We start from the raw sequence: 15,162 nt of genomic DNA, 5'->3' as shown, positions 1-15,162 counted from the left end.
CTCAGTTTCTTAATGGCCCCAAGGGTCAAGGTTAATTGAGTCTGCTGGTCTTCCTGTGGATTTCCTATCCTGTTCAGGGCACAAAATACTTCCCCCAACTTTTCCATCAGAGTTACCAAGGTGCATGCAATGTTTGACTGTGGATCTCTGCTTCTGCTTCAGTGAGCTGCTGGATGGAGCCTCTCAATGGACAATTATGCAAGGCTCCTGTGTGGGAGCATCACAGAGTATCCTTAATAATGTCATGGATTGGAGATTGTCCATGTGTGTCTCCAATTGAATGAGTTTTCATTGTCCACACCTTCAGTCTCTGCTCCAGCTTTATCTCTGCATTTCTTTTACAGTGGATAAATTTTGTTCTGGGTGTCTCCAGTGTTGTGGTTGAATCTGATCCTTCAGCTTTTTTCTCATGCTCCCATATATTCCCCATTTGGACTCTGTCCCTCAATCACATAAGATACTGTGGACACACTTGCTGTTCAATGCTATGCTATTTTGCAAACCTGGTGGTTTTATATTTTAACTTTATTCATTCTGTTTTTGCTTTTCTAGACCAAATTTCCCTGTGAAGCACTTCCTGTTATAATTGTAGATATAGAAACCACATAAGCCACCTGACATATTTTTGTTAAGTAGGCACATGATTTTGTGCTGCTCTTAGTCTACATCTTTCATTTTGAAATTCAGCAAAATATATAGATTATATTCTATTTCTCCAGATGGCTTCTGCTCACATCATTAATATTATCTGATTCTTCAGATTCATTGAATTGCAGGTGTATGATGTTCTGCCTAACTCTTGTGTTTCTTCTGAAATTTTGGATAAATAAGTGTGACATGCGTGTGTGCATGACTATGAATGTGTGCCTCATCTTTACTGTTGTCAGAAGATGGCCTCAGAATTTATGATCATGAAGAAATGGACAGGTGTTGGTCCACATGTGTATGTCCGAAATTGACCACCATTATGTGGAAGACCAGCAAGAGCTTTCAACTCCTGAGCTATATCTCCTGAACTACGTTCTTTATTTCTGATCAACATATACATTACTAATATTTTCACTTGTCTATTTTTAACTGTTTAAACATACATTCCCTTCTAGTAAAATTTAATTAATTTTGCTGTTTAAACTGGTTCACTGCATGTTTTTCAAGATGAATACAGTGCTGCAGTGAATGCATAATTCTTTGCAATAACTTCATTAAAGAACTGTGAATTCATACTGTCATTTTTGTTTCCTGCTTTATTTTTGTAGCAGAATGAGTTTCTTAACATGTAACTTTTGCTGTCCTGAAACTCATTGCATAGACCGTGCTGGCATCCAGCTCAATGATATCCACCTACCTGTACGTCTGTGATTAAAGACATGACCAAATACACACAGCTTGCCCATCACTTTTGTAGTTAGTAATTTTTCATCCAGCTTTTCAGATGTGTGTTCAGTACAGTTGATCTCTTTCCCCCTGCATATCCCTCTCAATTGCCATTTGTGTTGTAAGGCTATATCCTATTCTAAGGGGTCAGGAGTGACACAGGTGAACCCTGTGTCAAGGGTTCAAGTGTCAATATTTCAAGTTTCTTCTAAACTGGCATGATGATTATATTATAATTTGTGTGTCAGAAAATAAGTGGAGGAATCACCTGAATTATTTGATTATATTGTCTAGGAAACATAACTTTACTTTGTATTGATGTCAGTATCAGGCTTTGTGTTGTAACATGTGTGTGATATTTTAGGAAGCAGTGAGTTTCAATGATGTGCATGTGAACTTCACTGCAGAAGAGTGGAATTTGCTGGATCCTTCCCAGAAGAATCTCTACAAAGATGTGATGCTGGAGACCTACTGGAACCTCTCTGCTATTGGTAAGACTGATTTTTTTTTTTTTTTGCTTCTCAAAATAAGGGAAAAATGTTTCTGGGTTACTGATGATTATGTCTTATTTCAATGGAGAACAAGTAATATTGAGTTGAATAAATCAGGTTCATTGCTGTGAAAATTCAGAGTAACTTGAATTTTGCCTAATTCCAATACCATATCATTGATTTTCTTGTACCTTGGTTTTAGGCTATAATTTGGAAGTTCATCATACTGAAGAACAACATCAAACTTCTAGACATCATGAAAGGTATTTTTTGGGGGAGGGGGTTTCAAGACAGGGTTTCTCTGTGTAGCCCTGGCTGTCCTGGGACTCACTCTGTAGACCAGCCAGCCTGGAACTCAGAAATCTGCCTGCCTCTGCCTCCCAAGTGCTGGGATTAAAAGTGTGCACCACCACCGCCCGGCCATGAAATGTAATTTTAATGTTTAAGCTGATACAAATATGCCTGTGAGGTAATTTTAATATGATCTGGATTCTCTAAAGGAAAGCAAGTGTGTAAAATATGATTCATTTTATTGTAGCTATGATTATAATATTCTCCCAAAACTTGTACCTCCATGTCAGTTATCTGATTGGTGTTTGCAAGGCATTTCTGTAAGAAAGAAGAGAAGAAAACAATGCTTTAAGCAATTCCTTTAATTGATTTGTATCTCCATTAGAGCTATGTCGTGGAACTACCAATTTGTATAGTCTCATAATATTTAGATGTTGCACATTGAATAGTGATAAACATGTATCCATAACCTTCTAATAATCAAATAGTCCATGATAAAATTGGTGACACTCGTATTCGAGAATGTTGTTTTGGAGAAACATTAATCATGTCTACAATGAACAAAAAGTCAATGTATGTGAATTCAATGTGGAAATATTTATTTTGTTCTGCTTTTTTAATTGCGGTATCAATTGTCAGAATGGATGAAACCATGTGAGCATAGGGATACTAAAAAAAACAACCTCTGTCTATTTCACAACAATGAGAAGATATGTAGTATTCTGCCTTTGGTAGACTTTCTGAATATGATAGGTGTTTACAATTAATTGGTTTTCTGACTTTACCCAAATTCACACTTCAGAAAATCATTATGGGTACTAGAAGTTTGCACTTCTTCTGTTCACCCTGTTTCACAGTGCTTTTGTGGTGTGATGCATACTACAGGAAAAACTAAGAATGCAATCAGAGTTTTAATGCTCTTAGTTGTTCCATTTTATTCTGACGTATGAATGCATCATATAGAAATCTCATATAGAAAAAGGATGTTATAAATGTGAGCCATGTAGCAAATATTCTTACCATCACAGGTATTTTCAAGTACAACCGTGAACATCAAAGTGATAAAAGCATAAGATCTGAGTGTTCTTTATTATGAGACCAACTGTAAAATTGATTCATAATGATAAAATGATTGATCAGACTAATAAATGTGATAAAGCTTTCACATGTGCCCATTACTGTTGCAGGCATGAAAGAAGTCATACTGAAGAGAAACCTTATGAACGTAACCAATGTGGTAAAGCCTTTTCATATCAAAGTAGTCTTCAAAGACATACAAGAACACATACTGGAGAGAAGCCTCATGAATGTAATCAATGTGGTAAAGCCTTTTCATGTCACAGTCATCTCCAAAGACATAAAACAACACATACTGGAGAGAAACCTTATGAATGTGATCAATGTAGTAAGGCCTTTTCATGTCACAGTAGTCTCCAAAGACATAAAAGAACACATACTGGAGAGAAACCTTATGAATGTAATCAATGTGGTAGAGCCTTTTCATGTCACAGTCATCTCCAAAGTCATAAAAGAACACATACTGGAGAGAAGCCTTATGAGTGTAATCAATGTGGTAAAGCCTTTTCACAACACAGTAATCTCCAAAGTCATAAAAGAACACATACTGGAAAGAAGCCTCATGAATGTAATCAATGTGGTAAAGCCTTTTCATATCACTGTCATCTCCAATATCATAAAAGAACACATACTGGAGAGAAACCTTATGAATGTAATCAGTGTGGTAAAGCCTTTTCACAAGACAGTAGTCTCCAATATCATAAAAGAACACATACTGGAGAGAAACCTTATGAATGTAATCAATGTGGTAAAGCCTTTTCAAAACACAGTAATCTCCAAAGTCATAAAAGAACACATACTGGAGAGAAGCCTTATGAGTGTAATCAATGTGGTAAAGCCTTTTCACGTCATAGTCATCTCCAAAGTCATAAAAGAACACATACTGGAGAGAAGCCTTATGAGTGTAATCAATGTGGTAAAGCCTTTTCACGTCATAGTCATCTCCAAAGTCATAAAAGAACACATACTGGAGAGAAACCTTATGAATGTAATCAATGTGGTAAAGCCTTTTCACGTCACAGTAGTCTCCAAAGTCATAAAAGAACACATACTGGAGAGAAACCTTATGAATGTAATCAGTGTGGTAAAGCCTTTTCACATCACAGTCATCACCAAAGACATAAAAGAACACATACTGGATAGAAACCTTATGAATGTGATCAATGTGGCAAAGCCTTTACAAGTTCCAGTTATCTCCCATATAATAGAAAACCCATATACCAGAGAGAATACTTAGATATGTAATCAATGTAAAAAAAATCATTTATAATTGAAAATTCTCCAAAGACATAAATGTTCACATACTGGAGAAAAACTGTGTGAATGTAATTAATATATTAAAAGCCTTTACAGAAAACTTTTGTCTCCAAAACCATAAAACAACCCATATTGGAAAGAAACCTATGAATATAATCATTGTGGTGAAAGTGTTAAAAATTTTCAAAAACTTCTAGCATGCTGAGAGGAACCAAGAGTACAGGTCAGCTCATTTGTGAACTCTGTGTTTCAGAAATTTGGCTGACCACAAGATGGTTGAGTATGAATACGCTGTTGAGAATAGACTATACAGAATATTCTCCCTGACAGTTACTTAGACCCTGTCACAAACTGAATAATGGGCTGGGACTTTCCAATAACCACCCTTGACTCCACCTGCATTATGGTTTTTTCTGTGTGGTTTTGCCTTTAAATTCCCTGTGCCTCCAAAGCTCAGGGTCAAACCCCATAGACCCTGCATGGGTTCTGGGTCTTGACCTCAGCATGCTGGTCAAAATATACCTCTTGCTGATTACATCGACTTCTGTGTCTTGTGAGTTATTGGGTGACCATGAGTTCCTGAGGCTTGGGTGGGGGGAGTTCTTCCCTTTTGTGAGGACTTTATAGTGGTGAAAGTCTTTCCATAAAAGATTTTTTCCAAAACATAAAAGAACAGGTATTAGACAGAACTATGAATGTAATCTTTGAGCTAAAGCCTTTGCATGTCTCACTAATCTCAAAAACATAAAAGATCCCACATTGGAAGAAACCTCATGAATGTGATCAACGTGGTAAAGACTTTTCACAACTTGAGCATCTCCAAACCTATAAAAGAGAAACCTACATGAATACATGAGAGAAACATGAATACAGGAGAGAAACCTCATGAATATAATCAGTGTTGTAAAGCATTTGCCAGTCACACTCATCTGCAGTGACAGGAGAGATCACATACCAGAGAGAAACCTGCTTGAATATTCACAATGTGGTAAAGCCTTTGCCTGTCATAGTTCTTTACACACACACAAAGAAATCACACTGGAGAGAAGCCTCATTAATGTAATCAATGTGGAAAAACTGACAATTCACTTTTTTCTGCGACTACATAGTAGAACACGTTCAAGATAGTGACTCAGTGTCATCAAGGTGCTAAGCCCTTGCATGTCACAGGCATCACCGGATACATAAAAGAACACATACTGTAAAGAAACTGCATGAATGCCATGAATGAGGTACAGTCTTTGCATGACAGTGTACTCTCCAAATACTTCAAGTAATACATTTTTTAGAGAAACCTTATGAATGTGACAAACGTGGAAAAGCCTGTGTCTATCACTGTAGTATCCAAAGACATAAAAGACCACAAATTGGACAGAAATCTTGTGCATGTACTCAAGTTGGAAAATCCTTTACATGCCACAGTATTCTCTGAATAGAAAAATCAACACATACTAGAGAGAAACCTTCTGAAAATAATCAATGTGGCAAAGCATCTGCATGTCCTAATCATACTTAAATGAACGAAAGAATTCATAGTAGAAATAAACTGTGGTGATTTGAATATATTTGGCCCTAAGAAGTGATAATATGTATTAGTATGTTTGGCCTAGGTGGATATTACTGTTTTGAAATAAGTGAATTCCTAGGGTCGGTGTCTTTGGAGCTCCAGCCAGTGCAAAATAGAGTCTCCTACCATTTTGCTGGATGATGTCTCTTCCTGGATGCCTTTTTATGAAAATGCAGAACTCTCAGCTCCTTCTCCAGAATCATGACTGCCTGCATGCTGACATTCTTCCTGCTATGTTGGTCATGAACTAAACACTTGAAAGTGTAAGACAGACCCAGTTAACTATTTGCCTTTAAAACTGTTGCCTTGGTCACAGTGTCTCTTCTTAGCAATGGAAATTCTATCTGAGACAGAAGTTCGTTCCCCAGGCTTAAGCATTTTTATTGATAGGCCTTACCATGCTTTTGTTGGAAGCAATGTGGATTTTTAGACTTTGGATTTGTACATGTATTAAGTGGAACTTCATGGGCCAAGCTAGTAGAACACATATGTACTAAGGGTGGTTTGAACTTTGTATATAGTTTTTATAATGTTTTGCTGAAGAATGTTGCTGTCTTTTGCTCTCATCAGAAGGTCAAGAGGCTTATTTTGTTAATTGCATTGACAAAGGAAGTCTCAGGAAAGCCAAGCATAGCCTTTGGCCTGTGTTTACTCTCATGGTGACTGTTTTGATCATGCTTAGTAATCTTAGAAAAGAAAAAAAATATGAATTGTTAGCTTCAAAGAGAAAATCTCACCAGGAAGTTGAATGAAGCTATATCCTGTGATCAAAGATACACAATGTTATTAAAGAAATGGTGATATTATTGCAAGATACCATCCACCTAAACATGTGGATGTGAAGTTGTATGAATGTGAACTGTATAATATTAGGCATTATTATTAACTGGTTACTCTTTTTATGTGGACTTGAAGACATACAAGTATGTGTCAAATTGACAATTGGCAAATTCTGATTACTATACTGGGTTTTCAATTTAAAATTTAAAGGGATATAGGATATACTTAGGTCCAGGCATGGTGGTACACACCTTCAATCCCAGGAGATGAACATCAAGCAGATTTCTGATTCAAGTCATCCTGGTACAGAACAAGTTTTAGGTAATAAAAAGCTTAGGTATGGGCAAAGTGTTACACATGTATTTATCAACATTCAGAAGACAGACCCATGCAGATCTGAGTTCAAGATTCCTCTACAGAGCAAGTTCAAGGACAGCCGAGCTTAGGCAGTGAAGTTGTTGAAAAATAGAAAGCTGGTGATGATGTAATAGAAGGAGTGATGTTTGGGCCCCAGCAAGCAGAGGGACTCAGCAGCTTTGTCCATGTGGCTCTGCTTTTAGAGGGAAGAATAGAAGGGACAACTGAGACAATTGATGCTGGTCAGCTGTAGTTAGAAAATTAGTGGGGATGAAGAAGAAACCATCACTCTCAGAAAACACTTCTGAGAAACCAACACTTCTCAGAAGTGTTTTCTGAGAGGACAAAGAAGCTGTGTTCCAGAGACAGCCAAGGTTGAACCTTGTTGTGCACCTGGAGTTTATCATGTGTGAGAATCACCCGGGTGGTATTGTTTTCAGAGGCATAAATGAATCTGTCATGCAGAGCAGCTAAGGTTTGGTCCTGTGAAGGGAGTGCATGAGAGCAAAACAGTGAATCCTAGTCACAGGGGAAGAACCCAGCATATTGAAGATGTCAGTCCCATGGGAGGAGCAGAAAGAACAGCAGCAGCAGTAAAGTGGAGTCAGCCAGAACCTACAGTGCTATAGATGGAAGAGCTGGTGAAGTGACCCAATCTCTTTTGAAGAGCACAGATGATCATGTGTGAATCCCAGATACTGGAACAAGAAGCTGTAATATAGAAGTTACCTTTGAAACCCTAATATTTTGAGACTCCAGAGATGTGGGATACCTGCTCTGGAAAACTGTTGCAGGGAATAAAACCAGCCAAAGAGAAAGAATTGTGCTGCAGTGAGCAAAGCAGGAAGGAGTTGGAGATCTGAAGAACACTTTGACATCAGACATGGAGATGCAGAGTTTGGAGATTGCCTTACTGTTTTTGGTCTTCTTTTGGCCCAGTATTTCCTCATAATGGCATTTAAAAATGGTGAAGTACGTTCTGCAAATTTGGATGGATATGATATTCTATTTGTTTTTGAAGATATAGGGGATTATATTTACATGATTGTATAAAACTCAAAAGAGACTTTGAACTTGAGGAATTTGTGGTGTCTTTCTCCAATTCTTTTGATTAATTTTGTTTAATATCTATTTTGCTACATTTTAAAATGACCACACCAGCTTGCTCCTTTGGTCCATCTGCTTGGAAAATCTTTTTACATTCTATTACCTGGAATTACTGCCTATTCTTGATGTTGAGCTACATTTCTTGTCTGCAATTGAAGGATCAATTTTATTAGCATCTATTTTGTTACCCTTTGTCTTTTTACTGGTGAACTGTGGTCATTGATACTGAGAGAGTCAATGAACAGTGATTGTTAATTCCTTGTATTTTGTTGTTGCTGCTGCTGGTGGTGCTGCTGGTGCTGGTGTTGGGTATTTGTGTGCTTTCCTTTCTTTTGCAGATAATACAAGATTATTTACAACCTGAATTTTCATTTGTATTGGTAACTTCCTTGAAGGTCATCTGCAATTTTAAAAAATCTTCATTTATATGTTTATTGGCTTTTGACCTTTGTAGCTTTTAGTATTCTTTCTTTGTACTGGATGTTTTGATTATTATACAGGAAAGAGACTTCATTTTAGGGTCCATTCTGTTAGGTGTTTTCATGATTCTTTTACCTTGATAGGCACCTCCATCCGTATTTTGGAAGTTTTTGTTCCAAGATTTTGTTATCAATATTTTAGGAGAATTTGATCTAATATTGTTTTTCCTCGAGTCCTTGTATCCTTATATTTTATCCTTTCACAGTGTCCTAGATATTCTGGATATTTTATGTCAGGTAGTTTTAGATTTAACATTTTCTTTGCTTAATATATCCATTCCTTCCATTGTATCTTCAGTGCTTGAGATTTGTCATTCATCTCTGTATTCTGTTTGTGAATCTTGCCTCCGTAGTTCCTCTTTGCAGTCTTGAAGTTTTGTTTCCATTATTCCCTCAGTTTGTGATTTTGTTATTGTTTCTATTTTCCTTGTAATCTTCATTTGTTTTTCTTGGCTTTATTTTTTTTAGACAGGGTTTCTCTGTGTAGCCCTGGCTGTCCTGGAACTCACTCTGTAGACTCGGGTGGCCTAAAACTCAGAAATCCACTGCCACTGCCTCCCAAGTGCTGGGATTAAAGGTGTGCACCACCACTGCCCAGCTCTTGGCTTTATTTATAAGATTTGTTGGTTTCCTCCATGTTTTTGTTTGTGTTTTCCTGGCTGTCTTTGAGGTGTTTATTGATTTCCTCCAATTGTTTGTGCTTTTCTCGATTTCTTTAAGAGATTTAGTCATTTCCACTTTAAGGACTTCTATTATCTTCATACAGTTGGTTTCAAAGCCTTTTTCTTGTACTTCAGCTATGTTGGAATATTTAAGACCCTCTTTGGCAATATAAATGAGCTCACACTCATTAACCAGAGGGTGATAAATGTTACTCCTTAGTACAGAATCAAGTACCAACATCATGGAATGGATTGTGGCTATAACTTCTGGAATTGAAAAAGTCTATTTTATGTCAATGGACTTGATATACAATAGTTTGTGTCCACACAATGAAATGTATGGTGGGACCCATGATAGATTCCGTGAAGTACTCAGCTTACATTTAACCCAAAGTTTGATTAACCCCATGTTTTTTTCTCATTAAATTGGACAGGGAGGCAACTGATGCACTTTTTAAATAAGTTACTTTGTTGAGATGATGGTTTTAATGACATCGCTTCCGATCACTAACCCTGGAGTCACCAATACAAAAAAATAAAAGACATGATGGTGACAGGGTAATAATTTTCTAATTTGCAAGCATGTCAGGTGAATGAAGACAAAGTAGATTGATAGGTATATAATTTGGGAACATTAGCATAATCCAAGGAATATTGAATTTCCAACTTTGGAGATACGGCCAATGCACTTTCAATGTTAAGTCAGGTGGGATGATTGAGACACAGGCCATTGCCTGTAGCTGTGTGTGTCATATTACAGATCACAGAAGCTAACATTGCACATAGCAGCCAGGTATGTGCAATTAATAGTAGTGAATTAATGCCACTTTCTCTGCAAGGAAACCATCTATCTGCTCTTTTTCAAACTCAGTGTAGATATATATTTTTTCAATTCTGTTTCTTTTTTCTCTTTTTAATTAAAATTATAAAAATTTTTACATTCCAAAGTTGCCCTCTTTCCTGGTACCTCTTCCCTGAGGTCTTTTCCCCATCTTCCTTCCTGCTGCCTCTGAGATGTTTCTCTCTCACCCGCCCACCCACTGGGACCTCACCTCCACCAGGTTCCCTTTTCCCTGTGGCATCAAGTTTCTATAGGGTTAAGTGCATCCTCTCCCATTGTGGCCAGACCAGGCAGTCCTCTGCTGTACACATGCCCAAGGCCATGAACCACCCGCTGTATGCCCCTTGGTTTTTGGCTTAGACTCTAGAAGCCCTAAAGTGTCCAAGTTAGTTGACACTGTTGTTTTTCCTATGGGGTCGCCATCCTCTTCACCTTCTTAAGTCTTTCTTCTGACTCTTCCATATGGAACATTTCATCCTACACACACACACACACACACACACACACACACACACACACACACATATATATATATATATATATATATATATATATATATATATATGATAGATAAACTTTTAGCCATACTAACGAAAGGACACAGAGACAATATCCTAATTACCAAAATCAGATATGAAAAGGTAGACATACAATTACATATATCTTCTCCTCAGTACCTCATTGTATCTTCTCCAAAACTGAACATGTAGTCTGTCACAAATCGCCAGGCAGTGGTGGTACACTCCTTTAATCCCAGCACTTGGGAGGCAGTGGCAGGTGCATTCCTGAGTTCCAGGCCAGCCTCGTCTACAGAGTGAGTTCCAGGACAGCCAGGGCTACACAGAGAAACCCTGTCTCGAAAAAAAAACAACAAAAAAAATCTGTCACAAATGAAGCCTCATCAGATACAAGAAGACTGAAATATTCTCATGCATCCTATGAAATCAGTACAGAATAATCTGGATTTCAATAATAACAAAAATATCAGAAAGCAACATACTGAACAACTTTCTATACAATGATAACTTGCTAAGGAAAGAAATAAAGAAATAAAAGACTGGACTCTAGAATTCAATGAGAATGAAGACACACCATAACCAAACTTATGGGACACAAAATATCATGGCACTAATTGCCCTCATAAACATACCAGAGAGACCCTACACAAGCAACTTAACAGCATATCAGAAAGCTTTAGAACAAAAAGAAGCAAACACACTTAAGAGATGTAGACACCAGGAAATAATCAAACTCAGGGCAGATGTGGGTCCCTTATTCTGGAGGGTGTCTCACAATGATCTCTGGCCCAGCACAGGACAGGGTGGGAGCAGGGAGGGGAGATCGCCTGCCTCCATTGCTGCCTCTGGTGAGTTTCCACTGTTGCAGCCCAGTAACTCCCAGGTGCTGCACCGGTCTCCATGCTGAGCTGACCCGGGCTGTGCCAATAAGGAGCCAGCTAGCTGGCATGGAGGCATCTTGGTGTCCCAGGCAGGTTCTGGGAGAGCAGATCTCTTCTCAAGTGTTACAGCTCTTGCTACAGAAACTGTCGGACACCCGCATGATTCTTGTACACTTACTTCCCCTGAATAGAGCCTTATATACAATTTCTGGGTGGGTTAGGGCCAGTCAGCAGATAATGCCTATTGACTTGTTCTGAGAGCTTGGAGATACCTCATCTACTTGTGGGATAGCCTGGGGCACTGTTCCTCCTGACTGATAGCCATAGACCTTTCTGTGGGCTCTGGAGGGCTGAAGCTAAATGAAAAGAACCAGGGCCTGGAAGCAGAGCTGAACACCTGCCGTCTGATAAAGGTCTGGGGTTCAAGGCCTATGGTCTACCAGGCATCCAGATGCTTCTCACTGTCCACCTCCCCACAGGCAAAAATGAACCACTTAGAAACAAAGAGTACAGTACAGAGACTCAACAAAACCAAGAACTAGTTCTTTGACAAAATCAATATGATAGAAAAGCCCTTAGCCAGACCAACCATAGGGCACAGAGACAGTATCCAAATTAGCAAAATCAGAAGTTAAAAGGGAGACATAACAAGAGAAACTGAGAAAACTTCTGAAAATCATTAGTTCTTTCTACAAACTGGAAAATCTAGATGAAATGTGTAGCCAGAGAAATGGATAATTATCTAGACAGATACCATAAACCAAAATTAAATCAAGATCGGTAAATTATCTAAAGTGTAGTATAACCTTTAAGGAAATCAAAGCAGGCATTATAAACCTCCTGTCCAAGAGAAGACAAGGGCTAGGTAGTATTAATGGAGAATTCTACCAGACCTTCAAAGAAGAGCTAAGACCAATACACCTTGGACAATTCCACAAAATAGAAACAGAAGACTACCTAATTCATTCTATGTGTATTTGTTTTAAAAGCCAATTATTGATTTCAAATGCAACATTGCTATATCCTCCTTTTTGTTTTCATTCCCCTTCAATTCCAAGTCATTAAGATTTTCTTTCCATTTTTTTCAACTCCTCCTGATTATTTATTTTTGTTCATAGGAATGTTGCCTGCAGCTGAGGCTTGCCTCTGTATGTAATTGAGAATTGTTTTGAGCACCCAGTCCTTTTGTGCTGCTCAGTGCTGGAAAGAGTGTCTTGCAACTCTTCCAGACTGGTCCTAGACTGGTCAGTGCAAAACAAAAATAAAACATTGAGTGAGTTTCCTACAACCTCTCTGGCTTTTCTTGGGTCTTAGAAGAGGGAGGGACCTATGCAAGAATCAAGTTCTATGACCAACTTTGAAGCAGGGTTAGTCACAGAACAAAAAAAAAGATGAAAACAGAGGGTAAATTCTTCCTTCAATTAGTAGTGATTGATATTAGCAAGGAGTTGTGAGGTAATTAATTTTAGGTGATTAACAAATGTCTTGATTAATAATTTCTTGTTTCTACACACTAGGCAATCAATAGTCTGGATAAAGGCCAGGCAGTGGTGGCACACACCTTTAATCCCAGGCATTGGGAGGCAGATGCAGGCAGATTTCTGAATTTGAGGCCAGCCTGGTATACAGAGTGAGTTCCAGGACAGCCAGGGATACACAGAGAAACCTAGTCTCGAAAAACCAAAAAAAAAAAAACAAACAAACAAACAAAAAAAAAACCAAAAACTGGGAATCATGAAGTGGCCCTGTTTTAAAAGACTATTATTATTATTTTCTTGGTCTGAAATGTTCAGCCTGAGAGAAAAAGTAAAAATAATATTTGATGTGCTCTAATACAGGATCCTAGACTCTGGACACATGGCCATAAAGCCTGGTTCAACTTTGTACAATAATTTTTGGGGACTATAATTACATATTTCTATATTTATTTCCTGCCTTCCATGATTGCTTAATAAAGATGCCAAAACCTGAAGCTGGGGAGAAGAAAGGTAGATGGTGCTTTAGGTCCCAGACTGAGTGTCTGGGGAAGGCACCATGAAGGAGAGAGAAGAGGGAGAAGGAAGAAGGCACCATGGGGTTGGTGGAGTGTGAGTGCATGGCCAGTAGGTCTGGCATGGGAGTATGAGCAGCCTATCGAGAACATGGCATGTGATATCTCACAGATATTAACAGGGAAATAGACAAAATAGGAATAGAGGGTTGATATCTGCCCAACTCTGTTGCTTTACATCTTATTGTAAATACAAAGTCTTCTGTGTCTTTCATTTGGTATCTCTATGATTTAAGTGGGGTAAGAAACTCCCAAACAATATTTACCACAACAAAATGGCTGTTATTGTGGTTTGGGTCCAATGATTGAGATGGAATGGAAAGTAAGATGACAGAGGATTCTCAGTAGTCCTGGCTCTGGTTCTTTCTAGAAAATGTCATACTGTGCTTTCAGATACCTTTTCTTCAAAGAAGATGAAAGGAAGGGATTGTTCCAGTAACCCACTATTAGACATTGAAGCTGAAACTCAAGGGGCTGCTCCCTGGGGTCACCATGCCTATGATCTCAGAACCCAACAGACAAAGCTAGATGATCATAAGGCCAAGGCCCAGCTAAGCTATGTCATGAATTTTAGGCTAGCCTAAGCTAAATTAAACCCAGTTACACGTCCACCTCAAATATGTTCATTCAAAGAAGATGGAAAATATGTTATATGCATCCATTCGTAAGTACATATGCCTTTCTAATTAATAATTTCATGTGTGTATAACAGCATTGAGAAAACAAGAGAATCAATAATGAAATATTAAAATAATTCTCTGTGTGGGGAAATAAAGTTTACTTTAGCTTTTGGGTTTTCTATTTGAATCTGTATTTCAACATTTTCTTGTCATTAACTTAGTTAGAAGGGATCTTGATCATCTGTGTCCTCCATAAAATATAATATTAGTGCTCTAAAGTACACATTATGTAGAATTTACCTAGGGCACATGAGGTATCAAACAAATTGGACTCATTGCAAACCCATAAGGGCACCAGAGGACAGAAAATAAATCCAACCAAAATTTAGTAGTTTTTTAATTTAGTGAAATGCTTAGGAATCTAGTGCCATTGGGTATTCAGAGATATTAATTCTAAGGTGAAAGATAAGGTCAGTGCACCTGGCTTATCCCACTGCAAACAGAGAAGCACAACATCTACTGGCCGATTAGGATTCTGGAGACAGTACACTCCTCACTTGTGTGTGTTACACCAGTCAGTATAACACGTAGCTCAGAAAGCTGCTAGCTTTCTGTTGGGAGCCAAAACCAGGAGAAGGCTCTGAAACAGGACCAGGCTGCTGCTGTGCAGGCTGTGCTACCACTTTCATGATTAGATAGGAATGTTGTTTGAAGTCTTTGGCAGGTGTTTATTGTGAATCATAGATTTTGAATATTGGAGCAAGTCTCTACCATCAACTCTATCCAACTATCTTCCTTTGAAAGAAAATA

At 38.1% G+C, this 15,162-nt stretch overlaps 1 protein-coding gene across 1 annotated transcript in view; it reads left to right on the top strand.

Annotated features, from left to right (window-relative positions):
* Positions 1-15,162, top strand: part of LOC143437299 (uncharacterized) — a 109,472-nt gene that overhangs the window by 33,228 nt on the left and 61,082 nt on the right. The window contains exon 4 of the mRNA XM_076922107.1: positions 3,344-4,365. Coding sequence (XP_076778222.1) covers positions 3,344-4,365 — 1,022 coding nt within the window. The remainder of the gene's footprint in view (positions 1-3,343; positions 4,366-15,162) is intronic.

This window comes from Arvicanthis niloticus, chromosome Y, assembly GCF_011762505.2.
Source record: "Arvicanthis niloticus isolate mArvNil1 chromosome Y, mArvNil1.pat.X, whole genome shotgun sequence".
Taxonomy (NCBI): domain Eukaryota; kingdom Metazoa; phylum Chordata; class Mammalia; order Rodentia; family Muridae; genus Arvicanthis; species Arvicanthis niloticus.
Note: the sequence above shows the minus strand (reverse complement) of the source record. Positions and strands in the feature narration are given on the sequence as shown.